Source organism: Channa argus, chromosome 7 (assembly GCF_033026475.1).
Source record: "Channa argus isolate prfri chromosome 7, Channa argus male v1.0, whole genome shotgun sequence".
Taxonomy (NCBI): domain Eukaryota; kingdom Metazoa; phylum Chordata; class Actinopteri; order Anabantiformes; family Channidae; genus Channa; species Channa argus.
The window spans coordinates 18,179,143-18,201,372 of record NC_090203.1 but is presented as its reverse complement, the minus strand read 5'-3'; the positions used below and the strand labels follow the sequence as shown (position 1 = coordinate 18,201,372).

The 22,230-nt window shown below is 37.2% G+C and overlaps 1 protein-coding gene across 5 annotated transcripts in view; it reads left to right on the top strand.

Annotated features, from left to right (window-relative positions):
* The window catches only part of LOC137130705 (CUB and sushi domain-containing protein 3-like), a 194,197-nt gene that overhangs the window by 62,330 nt on the left and 109,637 nt on the right, over nucleotides 1-22,230 (top strand). For all 5 annotated transcript variants that reach the window (XR_010914879.1, XM_067511194.1, XM_067511192.1 and 2 more), the window contains exons 11-21: nucleotides 1,017-1,120; nucleotides 1,392-1,504; nucleotides 1,764-1,946; nucleotides 2,391-2,717; nucleotides 3,147-3,341; nucleotides 3,605-3,743; nucleotides 4,611-4,798; nucleotides 9,665-9,853; nucleotides 12,158-12,274; nucleotides 19,976-20,191; nucleotides 21,588-21,776. Coding sequence is in view for 4 of the 5 variants with exons in the window: in XM_067511194.1 (XP_067367295.1) it covers nucleotides 1,017-1,120; nucleotides 1,392-1,504; nucleotides 1,764-1,946; nucleotides 2,391-2,717; nucleotides 3,147-3,341; nucleotides 3,605-3,743; nucleotides 4,611-4,798; nucleotides 9,665-9,853; nucleotides 12,158-12,274; nucleotides 19,976-20,191; nucleotides 21,588-21,776 (1,960 nt within the window). In the remaining variant the exon portion in view is untranslated. The remainder of the gene's footprint in view (nucleotides 1-1,016; nucleotides 1,121-1,391; nucleotides 1,505-1,763; nucleotides 1,947-2,390; nucleotides 2,718-3,146; nucleotides 3,342-3,604; nucleotides 3,744-4,610; nucleotides 4,799-9,664; nucleotides 9,854-12,157; nucleotides 12,275-19,975; nucleotides 20,192-21,587; nucleotides 21,777-22,230) is intronic.

Below are 22,230 nucleotides of genomic sequence, written 5' to 3'. Positions count from 1 at the left end.
CAAAGTGAAGAGGTCAAAGCTGTTTTCCTAATAGTCATTGCTGCTCTTCTACATCAAATTTGTCTATCAGTATTCTGTCCAGTCAGTCATATACACAGGGGTGTCAGATAAGTGCAGCTAATAAACAATAACCAGCCCAACTAACACTCATTTAGAGCTGACTAGGACTGGCAAGTGCAATAGCTTTGTGCCACCGTGCCCTCTCTTAGGCAAACAAGCTACTGACTTGGCACTGAAACTCAGTCCATTAATGTTATTATGGTAATCATGCTTCTGTGTGCGTTGCAATGAGGCTGTTATACACAGACATTGTCCTCACTGTGGCAAGAAAAAGGGTTGGTAAGGATGAACAAGCAGCCATCATATGTTTGTCATGAGATGTGACAATTTTTCTTTTCATCACTAATCCAGTGATGGATATCCCAAGGGTGAATATGGACGGGCAATTAATTTTAGACTACTGCGTCTACCTCACTCTCATTGGTTTTTAGTATTTGATTTGTGCTCTAAAGGAATGTGAGGACATGCTTCTGTCAGTTTCTATACTGCCTTGAAGGTTGTTGGTGCTGTCCTTAGTTTGTGGTGATGTATGATATGCCTTGTATGCCAAAGCAGAGTTTTATGTTTGCCTTTCCTTTCTGTTAATGCCAATGCTCTGTTCAGTTTGGGAGATATTAAATCTTGAATACATTAGAACTACCTCTGTTCTGATCGTGCATATTTGGATTATCTTGATGATTGCCATGAGTAAGAACAACTACCAGGATAGTAATAACAATGTATGTTTGGTCCAAACAGAGTTTTATAATCGAGTATACTTTTGGTGCAAGCAGGCAGCATCTCGGGGCAGGTGCTGGGGATTTGATCCATCAGATATTGCTAACAAATGAACTCATGAAAATGTACAAAAACTGCATGTTGATATAAATACAGTACTTCAATAGGGATGCTCCCATATTTCCAAATTCTAGCCAAGGACAAAAAAAGTGACTTCTGTATTTTGTTTTTTACAACAGGTGATTCAGATCAACTTTGAAGAGTTTGACCTAGAAATTGGGTATGATTCACTTACCATTGGAGATGGAGGAGAAGTAGGTGACACTAAAACAATAATACAAGTGTAAGTACTACATAAAATGCACCATTGCATATGTAATTATCCCATAATATCCCAGTAAAATGTCACAGAGGTGATCAGATGTATTCATACTGCTGTGGAGCAATATTATGCAATGAAGCTGATTTGAAAGACTGTACTTGTATTGTAGCTGTGTTTATAATACAAAATGCATTGTTTTCACTTAATTGTAAAAGACGTTAGCTTATAAAATGCGTTTGTTTGAAAACTGCTTTAGTTCAGTTCAGTTACTTTTTTTGTGTCCTACCTTCAGCCTGACTGGGAGCTTTGTCCCAGACCTGATTGTCAGCATGTCCCATCAGATGTGGCTTCATCTCCAGTCTGATGAGAGTGTGGGTTCGATTGGTTTCAAGATTAACTATAAAGGTACACTGACTTTAGTGCTGATATCATCTCACTGCCTGCATTCATGTCTGTCTGTGACTGTCTCATTCACTAATGCAGCAAGTCAGTGTCCCTGTCTGCATCTAAATGGGTCTCAATCTCTCTCTGTTGTCTTGTGGGGGAAACAATCCCTACCCAGCCCTTCAGACTGGTACACAGAGAACTTGAAACTTAATTTTCTACACTTTCCCCTCTCTTCCATTACTACCCCTTTTTCCTCTGCTCTCCCCCTCACCAACAGAAATTGACAAAGAAAGTTGCGGTGACCCAGGTACACCTTTGTATGGCTACCAAGAAGGTAGTGGCTTTTTAAATGGAGATGTCCTGCGCTTTGAATGCCAGTTTGGATTTGAGCTCATCGGGGAGAGGATGATCACCTGCCAGAACAACAATCAGTGGTCGGCTAATATTCCCATCTGCATATGTGAGTCCAATACAGCCTTTTTTCCTGACAGCAAATGAAGCAATTAGTTACGTGTTTGGAAAGTTCACAATGACACAAAGCATTTGGTGGATTAATTAGTGTTGTTAAATGACCATGCAGTGGTGATTTAACATGCATTGTGTGTAAACAGTAATATACATAATTTAATATGGGAAATTGATAGCATATGCTTGGCTTGTTATTTGAGGCTTATTTCAAAAAGAATAATAATGCATCCATTTTTACTAAACAAATACTGCTTTGATCTGTTCTCAAGACAAATATCTTTCAGTTTCATGATACCCAACCCATATTGATAATCAAAATCTAGTATATTTTTTTTCTTCAGGTAAACTGTGTACATTGGGGCAGTGTGCAATACTTATTGCTTAAAATTCAAGTTTTTAATTATTACTAATACACTTTGTCTCTCATATCACACAGTCCCTTGTTTCTCCAACTTTACTGCTCCCATGGGAACAGTGTTGTCTCCTGATTACCCAGAGGGCTATGGGAACAACCTCAACTGTGTGTGGCTGATAATCTCTGAGTCTGGCTCTAGAATCCATTTGGCCTTTAATGACTTTGACCTAGAGCCTCCCTATGATTTCCTAACTATCAAAGACGGAGACCAGTCAGGAGCCACAATACTAGGACGCTTCTCAGGAGCTGAAGTCCCTTCCCACCTAACATCCAACAGCAATGTGCTGCAGCTGGAGTTTCAGGCTGATCACTCTATGTCTGGCCGAGGGTTCAATATCACCTATAGCAGTAAGTGACCGTCTGAATAATTTAAACAATGTCATATCCTAGATTTAGTTTTTTAAATAAATGCACCCAGAAAAGCAATTACTATGACTGTTAGTCACGATAATAGACGTTTTTCAGCCTGTGTGATGCTACGGAAAATGTGGAAACAAATACTGTATCTATAGCAATTATGTTTAGAGATGTTATCAATTTACATTAATATATAAGTATTAAAAAGAGAGTCAAGTTCAACACCTATAATTTTTGTTATTTAAAACTTCTCTAGTCCTTTCAGATTCTTTTTGTTAGAAAAACTCATAGCTAGTTTTTTCTTTTTTCTACAAATGGCAATATTAATTTCCCCTATCTACCAACTTCGCAAATATCAAATTTCTCATTCACTCAAGACCATTTGTCATTATATATTGTTTTGCTTCTTCTCATTACAAGCTTTTGGGCGTAATGAGTGCCCTGACCCTGGCATACCATTGAATGCCAGACGCTTTGGGGACAGTTTCCAAATGGGCAGCACCATTTCTGTAGTCTGTGAAGAGGGATTCATCAAGACGCAGGGGGCTGACACCATCACCTGCCATCTAGAGGAAGGAAAAGTGATGTGGAGTGGACTTATTCCCAAATGTGAAGGTACGGAGTTGGAATTTGAAATAATAATTGTAGCAGATAAGTAAAATACAATTTTATAAGGGGACAATTAAAAAAAAAATGTGGCCAATGTGCTTGGTCTAACCAACCAACATTTATCTTGTGTTATTTCTTCTTCTTATTCTCTGTATTTGTTCTTTATACTACCTTTGGGCTCTAAAATATAAATCTAAAACCTTTCTTAAATGTATATCTATCTCATCTCTACCCCTCCCACCCTGTTTTCTACTTCTCTGTTCCTTCAGCTCCTTGTGGGGGCCACTACTCAGGGCCATCTGGTGTCATCCTCTCCCCGGGGTGGCCAGGCTACTACAAAGACTCCCTGAGTTGTGAGTGGGTCATCGAGGCAGAGCTGGGACACTCTATCAAGATCAGCTTTGACAGGTTTGTATGACAGTGCTGCAACAAGTCAGCCGTGGAAACAAAATGCACACACATTCCACTTACAAGAAGACAGACACAAACTGAGACAGCATGCAATGCTGTATTAAAAATACAATATCTACTGTATACATAATAAGGCATACATATATTGTATATTGTGCTTCATTTGAGTAATACTATACTTGACCAGACACATATATATAAAATGGACACAAGCACTGCAGACTTACCCATAGCCCTGGAAGTTAGAAATAAAAAGTAAGAGGTGGAGCATAGACCTAGTTTCCAAATATGTTGAAAGCCTCAAGTAATTATTTTTTCTGCATACTATAATTAGCCTTGCTTTAAGATCTTTATCTTTTAAGAGTAAAAGGCAAGTTCAAATTTTCAAATTCTCTCTTTACAAAGGAGAATGTCAGTAATTTGAAAGAAACCCAGAGCGACTTTGCCTATGATTTAGATATCTATGAAATGAAGTTCATATATGTGTAATATGAGATGTCTACTTGGGTCATACTTGTGAATATTTGCACAGTGGCTATTTTTGGTGACCCTGAACTCACGGGATAAGCCGAAAGGACAAAAAAACATTAATAGTGATTTGAAATCCTTTGTGATTTGACCTGGGGTTGACCACAGATCCATACCAGATGTGTGTATATGTCAGATTTTCAAGAAACACATTGATCTTATACTGTTGCAATAATTGGGAAGCTTGCTGTGTGAGCCATTTCTTATTTATCTCCTCAAAATGACACTGTGTTCTCTGCAGACCGAACAACCTAAAAGGCTTAGAACAGGCTAATCTGTCGAAATTGACGTATTGCTTTAAATTGTATACTCTTCAACACCTTCTTTTACTTCAAGGTTTCAAACTGAGCTCAGTTATGACTTCCTGGAGGTGCACGATGGTCCCAACCTACTCTCTCCTCTGATTGGGTCTTTTAATGGAACCCAGGTTCCTCAATTCCTGTTTAGCAGCAGTAACTTCCTGTATCTGCTTTTCACCACTGACAACAGTCGATCAAACAGTGGCTTCAAGATCTTCTACGAAGGTGAGAGATGCTGCTGTTGCCTGCATGCACTGCATAATCTGAATTAGATGAATTATGAATGCAACTTTTTTTGGAACATTGCAGATATCAGAATAATTTCTGTACAATTTATAAATCATTAAATACATTTAAAATTGTGTATGTAAAAAAAAAAAGGCAAATGTTTCAATTACAGGTTGGTTCACGGCACGAGATATTTTGATTCACGGTACCTGTCTTGTATCTTTTTTTATTTAAAAGCTAAATTATATATTTTAAACTATTTTATAAAAACCCTATCTTTGTGCAAAGACCAAACCATTTTAAGAATGACAATAGCGCCAATATTATAACAATTTGGTACAATGAGCAAGTGTGGCAAGAATTCTGAGCATAATTTTTTTTTTTTCAAGGATGACCAATGTTATTGTAAATCCTACATAACCTGTTAAGTGATGTTAATCCTTCATAATTCGTTGAGGCTTAGCAGTTGTTCAAAATCTCTCATGAGTGGGTTTTAGATGTGACCTAGATTCTTACCCCCAGAACATACTGAGTTTTTGGCAAAATGTATACAATAGCTTCACACATGCTTGCAGTCAATTTCCTATAATTTCAACACCTTTAAAATGGGAGTGCTGGAGACTTATTACCACAAAAAGTTTAACATTAAAGTGTAATGCAGAGGGGCTCTGTGCCAGTTGGAATTTGAATTGCTAAAAATGTTATTTATTTTCACACAACTACATGAAATGACATATTAGTTGAGAAATAAGTTAAACAAAATATGCTTTACTTTTATTGATAATTCAAACTACTTTCTTCTAAACTATGTAGGTGGTGCCTCTCTGTACTTTATATCTAGTTTCATTATGTTGGTCACATTACAATATAACGGTTTTAACTCTTCATTAATGCTTAATAAAGTTTCATTTTTGCTTTGTCTCCTATTTTGCCTTCGTTAGTTGGATTTGGTCTTGTTTTGGTACTACAACCAAGTACATTAAAATAATAAAATATGGTTGGATGCTGCAATAAAAGCCCAACCTCAGAAGAAAGTTGTCAGTACGTCTTAATAATTGTAGCTTACTGAATATACTTTGTGCTGAAAACTAAGTGGAATTGTAGGTTTTACTTATAAAGGACTAAGTTAAATACATTTGTCTGGAGGTGTTGTACAAGATCAGCGACCTGACCCAATTCTTAGTCCCTATGTTTGACCATCCAAATGTCTTGTTGCTCTTTACAGCTTCTTGTCAAACACAAATGTATCTTCAATACATCTATATTTTAAATATCTGTATTTGAGATAGATACTAAACTGTAGAGGATGCAGACTTGAAGTGTGCTGTCTGCTTAAGAACCCTCACAAAGGAACAGAACTGTTAGCTCCGAGGTACATAATCGAATAACTACTGTTTTGATCAAATCTCCTCTCAGTGAAGCTTATGTTCTTTCTACATCGTTATGCATGGAGTGGTAGTCTTTGAAAAATCAAATAGAAAAATGCTCTGGACGTAGCATGATCTGTTTTCACGATTGTTTGCAGTAGGATCATTAACCCTGTCACTCAGATGTGATTCATAAGACAGAGTTTGTTATTAGAAGACCACAAGTGCCTTTGTCTTATTATGTTTGAATCTCAAGTGCATTTCTCTTTTGTTGATGAGGCTATTGAAAAGCAATAACAGTAAGATCGTATTAGCTTCTTCCATTGCAATTTAGGACATATTATATTGCTGAAATGCTTTGGGGAAACCCAGACTAGTTAATTTGTAAAATTGGTCCTACAAAATAGGTCTGTACTGACTTGTGCTGTGAATAAACTGAGGCCCAGAAATACTGAATCACTCTTTTGTGTGTAATAGGTAACTTAGATTTATTCAGGCAAAGAAATAGTACAAAAAATCTGAATGTATGTATAGCCTAGGTCTTTATTACACTGTTACCTCTGTCACATCTAGTCTGTGTCAAAAAAAAGTAACTCCCTCATATTTGACCATACATGTCTCTTAATGGACTAAAATTTAAGTTTGGACTTTGGACTTTTTTTTTTAAGTTTTGGATTTTCTCAGCATCTGTCTGAGGAGCTCTTTGGGTCTGCAGTAGCTGCTCTTTTAAATAGTGTACTTTAAGCTTAAATGCACCTCCTGCACATCATGCAGTCACTGATGCCAGACAGACACCTGCAGTGAACAGGATACTATTTATGTACATGTCTAACACCTTTAAATTGGTAATTAAGGTAATAGGGCAATACAATCTCAGTAATAAGGTAATAGGAGGTCATATAATGGTAAGAGCAAGGGACGACAACGGTCTCCTACCGACTATAGGGTCGGAGGTTTGTGCTCGACTCTCCCCGACCACATGTAGAAGAGTACCTAGGCAGGACACTGAACCCCAAACAAGCTCCTATACCCAGCCGTGTATTACTTGTCCCAAGCCCGGTAAAATTTGGGGAGGGTTGTGTGAGGAAGGGTATCCAGTGCAAAATTGAGATCTGACAATTATCTGCTGTGGTGACCCTGAACTTACAGGGTAAGACAAAAGGCAAAAAAAAAAAAAAAAAAAAAATCAAAAATGATAATAATGGTAATAGGCAGTTAGGCCAGCAAACACATGAATAATAATGTGGAAACCAAACACCACAAGCCTAGACTCCCATCCCATGTGTTTTAGGAAGTTATATGATATAAAAAGTCTGTGTCTCTAAGAGACTGCTTTGATTAACAGGTGATGTAAGAGATGAGGGAGCAAAGAAACGTAAAATAAGAGCTAACTGCATACAACTGCATTTTTAAACATTGTGAATTGACCTGATCTTGCAGTCAACACCTCCTATACACAAAAAAACAAAAATCAAAATCAAAATAAATAAAACTGAGCACTTAAACAATTGTTGTGATAATATACACTCACCGGCAACTTCACTGGATTCACCTGTACAATCTAATGCAATCCAACACAGCAGCTCTGATATAAATTTTACATTTACAGGGTCATCATTTCTCAGTTTTTAGGTTGAAACTGTCAGAAAGGTGATAATTCTACTATGTGTTTATTATTGGGTGGTGGAGTCGTACCAAAGTGCGTTATTTAAAAACTGAGAAATTATCACCTCGTAAAAGTAATTCTTGGCAGAGCTGCTGTATTGGATTGCGTTAGGTTGTACAGGTGTACGTAAATGGCCAGTAAGTGTTTATATAAAAACGTTTATGCCATGAATGAAGTTTATGAACTATACTGCAACTGTGGCTTTAGATGCGTTTACTCTGGGAAGCTGTCATGTCCATGTTTATCAATACAGACATTGACATGAAATTTAGTGGAAACTTGATGTTTTGTTTTACAGCTGTGTTTAGGTTATTCCAAAGAAATAGTTGTACCATATGTTTTCAGATATTTACTATTGCTCTTGGTGCTTCTTGCTTGTTACATGTTTCCACATTATTAGCTATGTGCTTATTACCTATTGCCTACATATATGTATCCATTGCTTGGTTTTTACCTCAGTAAAGCATAACATTAATTTACTTTGTTTTTTATAAACATATTCCCATGACATTATTACCAAAATACTAATACTTGGTAATTACCAAGTTGTAAAGTGCTAACCAAATTTAATTATGTTACTAAGATGTTGTACATTCTTAATTTCTGTTTTTAATTAAAACCCACTGGCTACATGCTGTATATGGATACCCAGGAAATTTGCATGGATGCATAGTAGACGGATCATAGACACATTTTGCTATTAACTCCCACAAATTGATGCATACTGTACTTATTCACTATAACTGTATGTGGGGAAAAATAAAAGTGAGATAAACAAAACATGCTTTGTTAATGGTTTCTTAGAATAGCCTACCCACTGATGACCTAATAACAGCTTACACAGCTGCTGCCAGTCAATGCCTAAAATCAGCATATTTTTAGTGCATCAAAAGCAACCCTATTTGGAAGATATCCAAAAGGAAAGAGATCCTGGAAATCACAGGAAGAAATTAGGGCATCTCTTTGCAGTTTACATAACTGTAACATTCAGAAGGAGAAGGGTCTAATACTGTATATCATCAGCTTATTCTAGAAGCAAAACCAGTGGACAAAATATTTATGAAAGTTAGATGTGCTGGTCTAACGCGTGCACAGGAGGACGTTTCTTTGTACTGTTTCATTGAGAACACGTACCCCCTTATTCTTTCTACCAATGATCCAGATTGTTTTTTTTTTTTTTAAACACCAGAGGAACCAAGAACATCAAGGTTTTCGAGAGGTGTTAAACATCATTCTAGTCAGTGCAATAGTGCATTTAAATTTTAAAATGAATAAAATGATTAGAAAATCTCAACTGTGTTTGCGGTTATCTGAAATGGCTCTTTTGTTCATCATGTAATATAGTTTCTCACCTTTTCAGTAAGCATGAGTGAACATACACTTCTTATAGTTAAAAGTCAAAATGAAAGTCAAAGCGAATGTCTTATTTTGGAAAACTTTCACTTTTATGCCAGCAACCCAAGGCAAACCTTTTGTTGTGACAACTGTAATAACATCAAAGGTTCTGTCAGCACCTTTTCTACATAAATGTAGCCTAGAAATATGATTGGTTGTAAAAATAGAATTGCAGCTTCATGTTTTATGAAGCCTTCATGGCATAATTTAACCTCAGTAGCTCAACAGAGATTTGATTGGCAGAAGCTAGAGGAAAACATAGTTGCACAATAGTGTTCTACTTATCACCCAGTGATCATGTCAGAAAGGAAAACAAAGGTTAACACAAGGACAACACAATGAGGGCCTTGAATATAAAATCAAAAACTGCAGTGTTAAATTCTCATGGTGAACATTGTCCAATTTTATATTAAAAACTGTTCTTAATTTCTGTAGTGGTCACATTGGACACATACTCCTGTATGGATCCTGGTATCCCAGTGAATGGCGTGCGGTTAAGCCATGACCTGTCCATCGGCTCCATGGTATCATTCCAGTGTGACCCAGGATACAGGCTGAGCCACGAGGAACCACTTGTTTGTGAGAAAAATCACTTCTGGAGCCACCCACTGCCCTCTTGTGATGGTACGTAAATAGTGTTGAATTTATTGCAATGCACTCAGTCACCGGGATCCATGAAATACACAACACCATATATAATCTATACCCTGTATAATCTTATTACAGATTGGTTTTTACGCTTTTAAAATGACTCTGGCTGACACTATATGACATGACATAGTGGTTTTAAACCCCTTAGATCTAAATGACCCTAAGATTCCCTTATTCTCCATTCTCAATAATAATGGCATTAAAAGGCCATCTAATTAATTGGATTACTGATGGAACTTTCAACATACCTTAGCCAATAAAAATGTGTTGTGTGCATTATTTTTAGAGAATACAAATAAACTGTGATCCTTGAACATCCAGTATGTATACAAAGTCAGTCTTTAATCCACAATTATTTAAACTGATAGTAGTACCTGTCACACATTTTCTGATTTAATTTTGATAACTGGGTTCTTACTGCACTGTTTTCATTGCAGTGTGTATTGTCAACCCTCTGGGAACAACAGCAACAAAAAACAAACAAACAAAAAAAGAATCAGGTGGCCTTGTAGGCAAGAGGTATCAAAATATGCACAAGTGACTATAGGCTGCCTACAGCAGGTCTGACTAACCAAACAGAAGCTTATCAAAATGCTTCTTATTCAGCAAATAGGCAGTTCTTGTGTGAACAATTTACTTGGGGTGTTATGAATCATGTAGACAGAGTATGCTCAACTTCAAAGCATGAAGTTCAGCATGTTCCTGATATTTCTGATGTTTCATATCATCTCTGTCTTCAGGCTGTGTTTGTGCATTTTTGCCTTTTTTACTGTTAAGCTTACTAAAGGACAATTGTGGCGATTATTGTTGCAGCGTACAAACCGCAAACAAAGTCCCTTAGTCATGGAAAACTCTGTTGAAATAATAAAATGATTAATATGGATGCAAGGGGTAGTTGGGAACCATTTCCTGCATATGATACAGTGTTACAGAGCTTTGTCCCAGTGCTTGTACAGAAATTTCATTTTATATCCCTGAGCATTTTCTTGTGTGCCAGACTGGTGCTAAATGCCCTGCCTCTGACTATAGACCATCTAAAGTAGATCATTTTCCAGCCGTACTCTTCCACTTTTAATGAGTTTATATAATTTTTCCTCATTAATAAAATATTGGTTATAATTTTGTTGGTGGGTAAGGATTCATGCCTTGATGTGTTGTGCCCAAGGGTGGAAGGAGAGAGGATAAGAGAGAAACTGGGTATGTGCAGCTGTGGAGCCTCAGGCATCTTAGTGATCTAGCAAAACATCGTCTGACATTTATTACTTTGAAAATATGTACATGCACACATGAGTTCTCCAATATTTGTCAACAATTGCCATTTTGAGGAAAGAATCTGGGCATTTGGCTACAGTGCCACCCTTGAATACACTTTTCAGGCTTTACAAAAATGCACACACAGCCCAACAAAGAGACTTGGAAGAAAAAAAAAAGCTTGTCAAATTTCATAAATGCCAGATTTAAAAAGCAGTGCCTGTTATGTGAAATGACCTTTAAGTTGAAACACAATGACAGCATAAGAAAATGGTTGCAGGTTTGAACAATATCCAATTAGACCAGTTAACCTTCAGATGGATCTAGCATTAACCTCCTGGTGCCTAGCAGCCAATGAGGGTAGATATTTATCTCATTAACATCCTCTGATAAAATGAGGAGCATTCTGGTAGTCAATTATTATGTTAATAGTCAACATGCATGATTCATATTACTTGGGTGACATGACTGTATTTACTCATTTAGAGAACATTCATATCACCTTATTGGTGGTGCACTGCAACTGGAAAATCTTCCCAACCTGGCCCAAGTAGTTACATGCTGTGCTGTGGAAATTGTTTCTATTGGAAAGAAATTTACTTACTTTGCATCATAATCACAAAAAACACAGATGCTTTAATCTGTTAAATGTACTTGTCAGTTCAAATGTATTGTAAGAAAATTTAACAGATTATCATGTTTTCTGACAATGTCTTGCAGTGTATGATAGCGCAGCGGGCGGACAAAATGTGTATGGATAGCTGAATAAATGAATAATTTATTGTCCAGTTAGACACTAGGGCTGCTTTAGAGAGAGGGATAGAAAAAAACATTGTGTTGGCAGAATTACAGGTACTCATAAAAATAGCAAGACAGGATGTGATATGACTCAAATGCATTATTCATTTAAATTGTTCCTCTGTCTTCAGGTGAAGGATTTATTGGTTCATTTAAAACTTTTCTTTTTTTTTTTCTCTTTTTATTTCCATTAACAGTTACCGTTCATTATCTCCTTTTTCTATTCAGCATCATGTGGTGGGGATATCAAAGGGCCTGGAGGGATCATTTTATCACCTGGTTACCCAGAGCTGTATCCTAACTCTCTAAACTGTACGTGGACTGTGGAAGTCAGCCATGGAAAAGGTAGGAAGAAATCTCATCCTCGGTGCACATCTGATATCATCTGAAATGTTGGGTTTAATCCTAATAAGTTACCTTAAAAACGGGGCTCAAAATTCACTTCTTTGGTAAGTGTCCCACAAGGGTCCCAAATCCTACTCTTAAAAGTCTAATATCTTGTTTCAGTAGCTTGCATAATGAGTAACTCACCATGAACGGTCTGTTAGTTTTTCTGTCATTTTTCTGCATAAAAAAAAAACCTCACTCACTATGGCAGCCATTTACTATAGCTTTCTTCCTTTAGTCATCAGTTTGGTAAATAAATGCATCGCTGAAAAACTAAAATGTACAATAAATTTAAAGCTTCTGATTGACAAGTGATGAGAATTTATGGAATACACTGTAAACAGTTTAGTATAATTTAACTTAAAAGTACAACAGCTAACATATCAGGGACCTTTTCAAATGTTGTATATCAGATTTCTGCATCACTTTGTACTCACAATAGTTTCTAAATATTTAGTCTATGCAGCTCTTCTTTAGGATCCAGCAGTTACATTGTGCTTTGCCTGCAATAAGAGAAATTACCACCGCCTAACTGTAACCTGTTTATGTAGCTACTTCTGCAGAGCTGCAATGTTAGCTGTAAAGCAAGAGCCCATCAAATGGATATACCAGCTTCAGTTGAACCTGATGTTAGGAATGACTAATTAGTTGGCAACTGCATGTCATAAAACTCCTTTTCTATTATTTTGTTCACTCCATTTAAGTAAGGACTGGCATAAAAATCATAAAATCTCCTGCCACACTGTATCTGTAGCCACCAGGACTTGTGACACATTAGGTTAGTGCATTAAGTACAGTACATACAGCTTTAAATAACTTAGGGCATGTTCATAGCAATTAGTCAACAACCCTGTTGTTGTGAACCATTGATGGTAAATAGGAAACTGTCGGGAGAGATGAAATTATTGCTTTTCTGCATGCTTATGATCATTTAAAAATGGTTTTTATCATTTACATTTACTGGTCATTAGCTCATGGAGCATGAAAAATGATGCTGTCTGGTCAGTTGAGGAGTTAGTTTGACTTTACTTGAGCGGTCTGCTCCCTCTGCTGCAGACAGAGAGGCTTGGCTGAGCTCTATCCTATATCATATACAGAGAGAAGAAGCTACACTAACTATATTTTCATATTTACTAATCTCAGTAGTGTCTTGAAGAACTGATATCCTCTGAAGTCTTATCTAGAACATGGTAATATATTTGTGTTAAGTTTTTACAACACAATGTACTATTAATATTGGGACAATATAGAAAATGACCTCATTAACAGAGTCGTACCATTCCAATGCCAAATTATGAAATTTCAAATTAAAGCACCTTGATAACAGATTTGAAGAACATATTATTTAAATGCACTGACTTGTTTCATAAATGGCAAATAACTAGAGTGTTGGTACGTGTAATATTTTACAGAAGTGTTTATTTATTGAAAAAGTTCATGTTGCAAGCAATGGTATTATAGTATTCAGTTTGTAGTTCTTCTTTATCACCACTTCACTTACTATGTTGCACTGAGCAGTACAGTGGGCTGCCTTCTACATTCCTCTTTTTGAAGAGCATATTGCACTGCTAGAAAAATATTCCAACTTATAAAATTTCTCTGCTTGTTTAATGAAAAGCTTCAACATTTCAGTGATTCACCTGGTAACTCAGCTTTATTCACCAATAAGATTTCATTTCATTAGTTTAATTCCATTATCGCAGCACACACTGTCAGATAAGTGATCAGTAATGAGTTCTCCCTGACATTATTCATTATCATTTCAAAAGCACACTGAGCTTATTTCTCTGACGTAGCTGTAGATTGCCTGTATAGTATTTCTTGTTATCCCCTTTCACAAACCTCATTGAAATACCATATTGTACTCTGTGTACATTGTCTATTGATCTATTGTCCGAAGCCTACAGTCTGTCCTCTTCTGTGTCACCTTTGATGTCACAAGTCTCACAGAACTATTAGGAGTCTCTCCAGAGCTTTTGTTGCTTTCATTAGCCAAGCACTTCACCTGGTTTTACAAGCTACACTGTAACAAGACAGTGATTTGAGTGTCCATGTCTACATTCAAATAATTTGGTTTTTCATTTTTGTAGCTTAAATGATGGTGTGACCATATTTTAGGACAAATGAATCTATGCGATTTAAATGAATGGATTTTCATTTTGTTTACCATTGTCAAATATTATTTGCGTAATAACTGTACACAAATGTTACGCGCTAGGCCCTTGATGGTAAATTAATGGTTCTAACTTTGTACAGTATGTACATTGTAGCTATACTGGCTTACAGTAAAGTAGCAGAGCACCCATCTAACTGATCGATACATGCATACAAGTAAATACTTCTGGCTGAAACACAGTTTCTTGTATTTTCTTCCTCCACAAGTTTAGACATTCTTGTGATTTCATAACAGCTTTTCTAAAACGTTTTGATGCAGGTTGCAATGTTTCTGTGACTTCAAATTGCAAGCTTGCACAGAATTCATGGGGGATTGGTTGAATTAATTGTTGTTATCCAGGGCTTGAAATTAACCCAGTCCCGTTGTTCTGGGGTCAGTAACAATAGCGCCTAGGAAACGAAGAACCTAGCTTTTAGGTTTTCCCATCAGGGTGCCACATCGGAATGCGTTCCGCACGTTGATTTGGTATGAGTTTTATACTGGATGCCCTTCCAGACACAACCCTCCCATTTTATCCAGACTTGGGATCAGCAAAAAGCAGGGTGAGCCCATGCCTGATGGTGTGGGATTTGATCTTGTGTCCTCCTGCATCCCAACCCGATGCTCTACCCATTGAGCTTCCAGGCCCCCACATCAGTAATAATTGTATGCATTAGAAAATCAACCAATAAGAATAAATGATCAAAATACTTGATCAGGAACATGAAGAAAAGTGATCCACTGTCATGTGTTAACAACAACACATGTTAATTTGTTAAGTACTTGCTAGGAACACATTAGCGTGCGTACACCTAAAGCTGCAAGTGGTCTAACGGCTAACTGTTCAACCTAATGTTACCACTAGTTCTGGTGGACAATGACACAGCAGCTTCCAAAACCCCCAAACCAGGCAGGACCCTCTAGCAGCTGTAGCTATCAAATCCCCATCAGTAGCAGACTGAGAAAGACTGGGATCAATGATAGGGACTGATTTCATTCAGGACAAGTTAAACCAAGTTAGTCCAATCCAGACCTAGAGTAAATCCTCCTCCATGAGTGTTTGTGTTCTGACTCCGTGAGGTTGATTCAGTTTTGCAGGCTGTTTTTGTGCTACCATTGAAATGTAGAGCAGATAGAAGATTTTGTTATTTAGCCAGTCCTTACAAATATACCAAATGGGGTGGACAAAATAATAGAAAAGAACCTGTTTCATGACATTTAGTTTGCTGAGTAAATAATTATTCCTAATATCGGCTTTTACTATAGATAGTATAACCATTTGTTGTGCTCTTGCTTGTATAGCTGACAATCTAGCTCTGAAGACGTGGCTATAGAAACAGGTTAATGTTAGAAATGGGTTATTTCTTGTAAGACAGTTAAAGCACACTTTAAGCATTTACTGTTGTACCCTAAACTAGAACTAAATAGACTAAAGCGACAATTATAATTACAAATGGATAAGGAAACCTGCTGAATACCAATAAAAAAAAATAAATGAATCAAACTGAAGTTGGGATGGAGAAGGTGGCGGGCTCAAATCCCACCCCGCCAGGCATGGCCCCACCAAGCTACCAAGGGCTGGTGCTCATTTCAAGCCCGGACACAAAATGAGGATCGCGGCAGAAAGGGTTTAAAAAAAAACAAATGCCAAATCAACTTGTGGAAAATGTTACCCTGTGGTGACCCCTGAAGGGACAAGCCAAAAGCTGTTGATCTTGAGTGTGTAAATTGAAGCGTTAAATTTACACCTTAGTTTTTGTAGTGGCACATTTATTCACCAAACTATGATGGCTAGAGTAAGTAAGGAATTTTAATAATATGATACTTTTTATAGCACAATAGCAAAACTTTGATAATAAATTACTGATTAGGTGAGCTACTGAAACAAGATGTTAGAGTTGGCACCATGCTTGTTATGTCTGGGACACTTCAATTAAAAATAGGATTTTTCACAGTTTCGTGACACAGAGAAAAAGAGGGACCAATTAATAAAACAATAAGCTCCTAAACTTTCTCCTATCAATGTTATCCTACATGGCTCCTTTAAGTCTGGAGTCATTAAACTCTATTTCCAACAACAGCTTTAAATGATAAACAGGCAAATCTGACACTACACACTTTGAAAAGGTCTTCAAAATGCCCAAGACAAGGAAGGAATCAAACCCAAAATACCATTTAAAAATATAAAAAAGAATGCAAAATTGGCATACTTTTGTATAGACCTCAACTAATCACACTCAAGGCATGTTAGACAAAATAATTATTTGTTATTAGTTATAAAGTAGTAAATTGTTAAAAATAAGCTTTTAAACATTCGGGACTGAGTTCAAGGTTCAAGTCAAGGTTTGGGAGTTAACAAAACCTATACTACTTAGCCAAAACACTAAATAATAACTTCTGTTAGAAGGCTTTTATTTTCAGGTATCATATTACTGTAGTGAGATTTCATCTACTCAACCTGAAATATAATGCACCCTGGCTCTCATCACTGGGTGTCTTCCCCACAATTCAAAAGATATTAAGTCCTTGCTTTAAATGGATTATGACTCTTTAATTGTGGCACTGGTTTTCCCTTTTATGTTTTTATACTGTTGCTACTGACTGGAGACATATTCTTCTTTAGGGATAGTATCTGTATACTGTAACTTTTCCACTCAGTAATTGCTAACAATACTCTACTGTAATAATGTATTGAGATGTCCCCTGAAGGGGATGGCGCTTGATTAATTGATCATTTGCCTTTACTCCCTTGTTGTATAGTTGCTGTTTTACATAGACTCATTAATCAGATTATTTATTTAAGGCCCTTTGAGACTTTTTTCCTTTTTCAAGGGAGACTAACAGTCTGGAAGACATTCATATTTCAACAGATGGCATTAAAATGGCACCTATTACTGTACTGTATGTGCCACCATGGATGGTTGTTATTACAGTACAAAAAACACAGGGTGCAAACAGTTCATAGAAAATTTAGTATTTCCAACATCATTAAAAAAAAAATTTCTGCTGTAGCTGATTTGGTATCATTATATCGTTGACGTGCTGGGCCAGCCCATTTGTTCTATTCACCTTTGTGAAGTTTTACAAGGTGTGTTGTTGGAAATGTGTGAATTCTGAGTAATGCAGTTCTTGTATAACATAATATTTATAGTTCCTGCAAAATCAGCTCTGGACATTACCCAAAGTAGTTTCACAGAAGTAACACCCAGCCAGAGATTGTCCAAGTCAAAAAGCATTCTGACTGATTTCAGTGAGGGCCAGTGCATACAGGAGGCGCAACATGATAGAAAAATTAGGCTTCGTGAGACCTGTAAACAAACAAACAAACAAAAGGCTCATGCACATAATGCCGGCTTTGAATACTTGAGTTGTGTTCTTGCTTTCCAAATATAAATTATTTTTAAAGTAAACTTTAAAAAAAACTCTCAATATGTTTTCTTTGTAATATCATTTTTTTATTAGTTTAACTTGCTTGAGTGGCTCAACTTAAGATGTTTAATTTTAATATGAGCGGTTATCATGACTGTAACCTGTTTTGCTCATGAAGTGTAACAGTTCGTGGCATCTTCGTGCAAACTAGGGCCCCCAAATATCATCTTACATAGGGCCCCCACAAAGCTAGAAATGGCCCTGTTCGAGGCTCCTAGTAAAAAATCTGTATTATATGCATGCTGTAACCGAAATCGTGTGGCGGATTAAAAGCGAGAGTGGGTGTGTTCATTACTTTTCTATCAATCGAGTTGGTTGTAGTCAAGTTTTTATTAGATGCATGGCTCCAATGTGCAGTAAACAAAGGTTTCCCCCAGCCAAAGTTTTTTTTTTAATCATGTTTTGTGTCCTATGTGCACTGATCACACATGGAAATCGAGCGGGTGAATGAAAACTCTCGACCTCTGGCAAGCAGCTGCGCTGGTGGCTCTTCCTCTGTATCTTGTCATTATCCTTTTTTTCTTTTTTTTTTTCAGTGGGAATAAATCCACCATCCTAGCTGATTGCTTTTTAGTCACAAGTTTGTAAAAACAACAAAGTGCAAACACATATAAAATTTGGTAAAGGAGCAGATTTATTGAGTTTCTGCTTGCAAGAGACAGGAAACACTGTTACTGCAGTAAACTGGAAGTAAAAACCTCCCTCCCCCACCTTACGTACGAATGATACAGCAGCTCCTGCAGGCTGAGCGGCTAAGCAGACAATTACCCTATACTTGGACATTAGCAAACATTATTTCCTTTTGTTTTGTTTGGTTTAATGAGTCAAAGAACACTGTAACTGCTTTTTGGGGGGGAAATAAATCGCAACACTCTGGAGCACATCATATGGACTCCCCCCATCTTTTTCCCAAATGAGGCCGTGGGAAAGGCTTCGGTAGAGAGAGTACTCCCTCACAGTATTTTTTATTTTTTTTTAACTAAAGAGCAAGAACACCACTTATCATTTCTCAGTATTCGCATAACTACACATCGTAATGCACCTTTTGCAGTAAACCAGAAGATTCATAGTTTGTATTGACATTGCTCTCACACCAGCTACGTTGTCAGTTGAACTGGACTGACAGTGTAGTTGTCCCCCCCTGAAACTCTGTCTACTTAAACACCTCTGAATTCAGACGCCATCTCACACTGACTGAAGGTAGAATGTAGCTCCAATGATAAGCAAGTCAAAACATTCAAAATATGACAAAGGAGCTACAGAGTCCCTTATGCATTATGAGTTGCATGCAGTATCACTGGTGTTTCATTATTGTTAAAATGCTTTGCTCTAACAGCTTTTGGTTAAATGTGAACAAAGAAAATAATGAATTTTTTTCAGGCAGGAGTCAAACTAAAGTCTCCTGATCATCAGTCCTGTATGTTAACGTGATTTAACCACATTTACGACCTTTCAGTGTGTTTAGATAAATGTAGTTTTTCATTCATTCATTCATTCAGAAATAAAACACATCCAAATATTATGCACAGATCAAAAATGTTCCCTACTAAAACATATTTACCGGCTAAGAATGGCATTTTTTTCAAGACAAGGTGGCTGTTTTCAATAACCATACTATATGGTATCCCAGTAAGTATGAAAATACCTCTCAGTATTAATCATGTTTGCACTTACATTGAACGCTGACAAGAGGATATATTAACTATATCCTCTAACCTTAGTTCAGTAATAGACCTCAGGTTGTACAGTGCTCAGTTGAGTGTAAGCGAAGTTACACGTACAGACATTATACTGCAATCACAGGCCGTGCTGTGGCAAAAATGAAGAGTAGTCATGGCAAAATTGGTCAATAGTTGCCGCAGAGGGTGACACTTTCAATGCCTACATCTGTACATATTTATTACTTTTCATAATTCTAATAACATTTGAAATTATTGAAATTTAAATGGAATAGCCACTTTGGGTCACAATGGAAAATGTCAAATGTAATTGTTATATATTCCACTCAAAGCTCTGTAGCTGTATCAGTGATTCTTTTTATCGAATAATTTTTTTGTTTTTTTTTTCTGTAAAAGGTGTCCAGTTCACGTTTCACTCCTTCCACCTGGAGGATCACCATGACTACCTTCTAATAACAGAAAATGGCAGCTTTGCTCAACCACTTGCCCGACTCACCGGCTCAGAGAGGCCTTCACCAGTTAATGCTGGACTCTATGGGAACTTCAGGGCCCAGCTCCGCTTCATTTCTGATTTTTCCATTTCTCTGCAGGGATTCAACATCTCCTACTCAGGTATGAAGGCAAATGAGGCTTCTATCTTAATGAGGTATAAAGAGGGACGATAGATGTACTGTAAAGCCAGGACAGGTATGGAATAATTTAAAAGAGCCAGGAGGATAAGTTACGTAGAGGAGGCAGAATGAGGTAGGAAAAGAAAAATGTGGTGAGTAGAATTGTTAAATGAAAGGGTAGGAAGACAAAGTTGAAGACAAGGTGACAGAAAGAGATAGCTTGTTCAGTGATGAGATCAAAAGGGTTCAGCTTCTCTAAAGCATGCATAAAGTAATGTGAGGAGTGGGTCAGAATAGGCACAGGCTAAAGGTAGACCATGTTTCAAGCTGTGCTGATCAGAGAAGGATAATGAAGAGACAACAAGGTCACACAGACAGAGAATGGGTGACTAGGATAGGAATGATCATTACAGCATGGCATGTCGTTATCCTTAGGATTGAGGAGATAGATGGAAAGGGATTGTTGTGGTGTTAGAAGTGGTGAGGGACATGGGGTGGTGGTAGCGGTATAGAAATAATGGGCTCTCCATGCACAGACCAAATACTGTAGAAATACAGAGAGTTGTAGCTATGAGTTTTGGGGACAGTGATAGATGAGATGAGACAGATGGTGATACGGAGTTAGCTGAATGTAGAGAGAAAGGAAAAAAAGAGAAACGGTAAAGTAGAAAAAGTACGGTGGTGGGGGTGTTGTCTATTTCATGTGCATTCTATCTAAATGTTTGCTGAAGTAAGGGATAAATTATGCAACCATGAATATTCATGAAATTTAGGTTGTGTGTGTGTATATGTCCTTGTGTGCACAGTGATCGGCATCTATAGAGATCCTAATTAGAATTCATTTTTTTAACCTTTTGTGACCTTTGATTAAAAATAAATTGCCCATGCTGTCAGGCCACATCCTGCAGTAGGGTGCTGCTGTAATATTTTGCTGGGCTCAAATCAATAGGCCTACATAGGTCTGCATCTTGCCAGATATAAGGCGTGAGAGGCCTAATAAGTGCCTTGTTCTTTTTATGCAGCCTGAGTTGCATCTTCATCTGAAATAATAAGGCCACCAATAGGCCATGTATACTAATATTGCATACAGGGTGGCTGGTGTTTGAGAGGGCTCATTTTTCATCCAGACATCCTGGCTTCAAGCTTTTGGCATGTATCCCAACCTGCTGAAGTGTCCTTGAGCAACACAGTTGCGCCCATCCCCTGATCTTTTTAAAGCACTTTGTATGGCCTAATGTGTACTCAGGGTTTCTTAGAGAGGAGTAAGATAATAAGCTTCCCAAAGGGGATTATTATCAATATACTTAATAATACAAATTTAAATTAAAAAATTAAACTTTAATGTCATACATTATTGTGGGAAACTAATTTGTTTATTTCGGCCATCTTGTTTTTAGAGTACAACCTTGAACCATGTCACGACCCTGGGACGCCTCAATTCGGTTGGCACACTGGTTCCAGGTTTGGAATAGGTGACTCGCTGGCTTTCTACTGCAACACAGGCTACCGTCTACAGGGGGCGAGGGAGATTGTGTGCTTGGGAGGTGGCCGCCGCATGTGGAGTGCCCCTCTGCCAAGGTGTGTGGGTACGTGGTCAGCTGCTTTTTTTTCTGATTTCTTCCTTGTTTATGTATTGCAAAGTTTACACTGTTAGCCAGTGAAAGGTTTTTGATATATTTAAATGTTGCATTGTGATATCTAACTAGTCCCATCACACCCAATAGTTGTGCATAGAGAGCTGTAGTGTTTTTGCACAAGGTTGTTGTAATGCCACGAGTCTTGTATCATAATATTGCTGAAAAAAATCTTTATTTAATGCTCATTGAAACTTACTGTAGCTGGTAACATGAATCATACAGCAAACTGTAGTATGCGTTTGTGTTTACCTTTTGATTCAGGATATTCAGTTTTGAAACAAATTGCTGTAATGTTTTTACACTGAGCATTTAAAAGTCTACTCAATGTTTCACAATGTGTCAGTTGATAATAAATATTAAAATACCAAAGCAATTAAAGGAATAGACACACTCATTAATAACA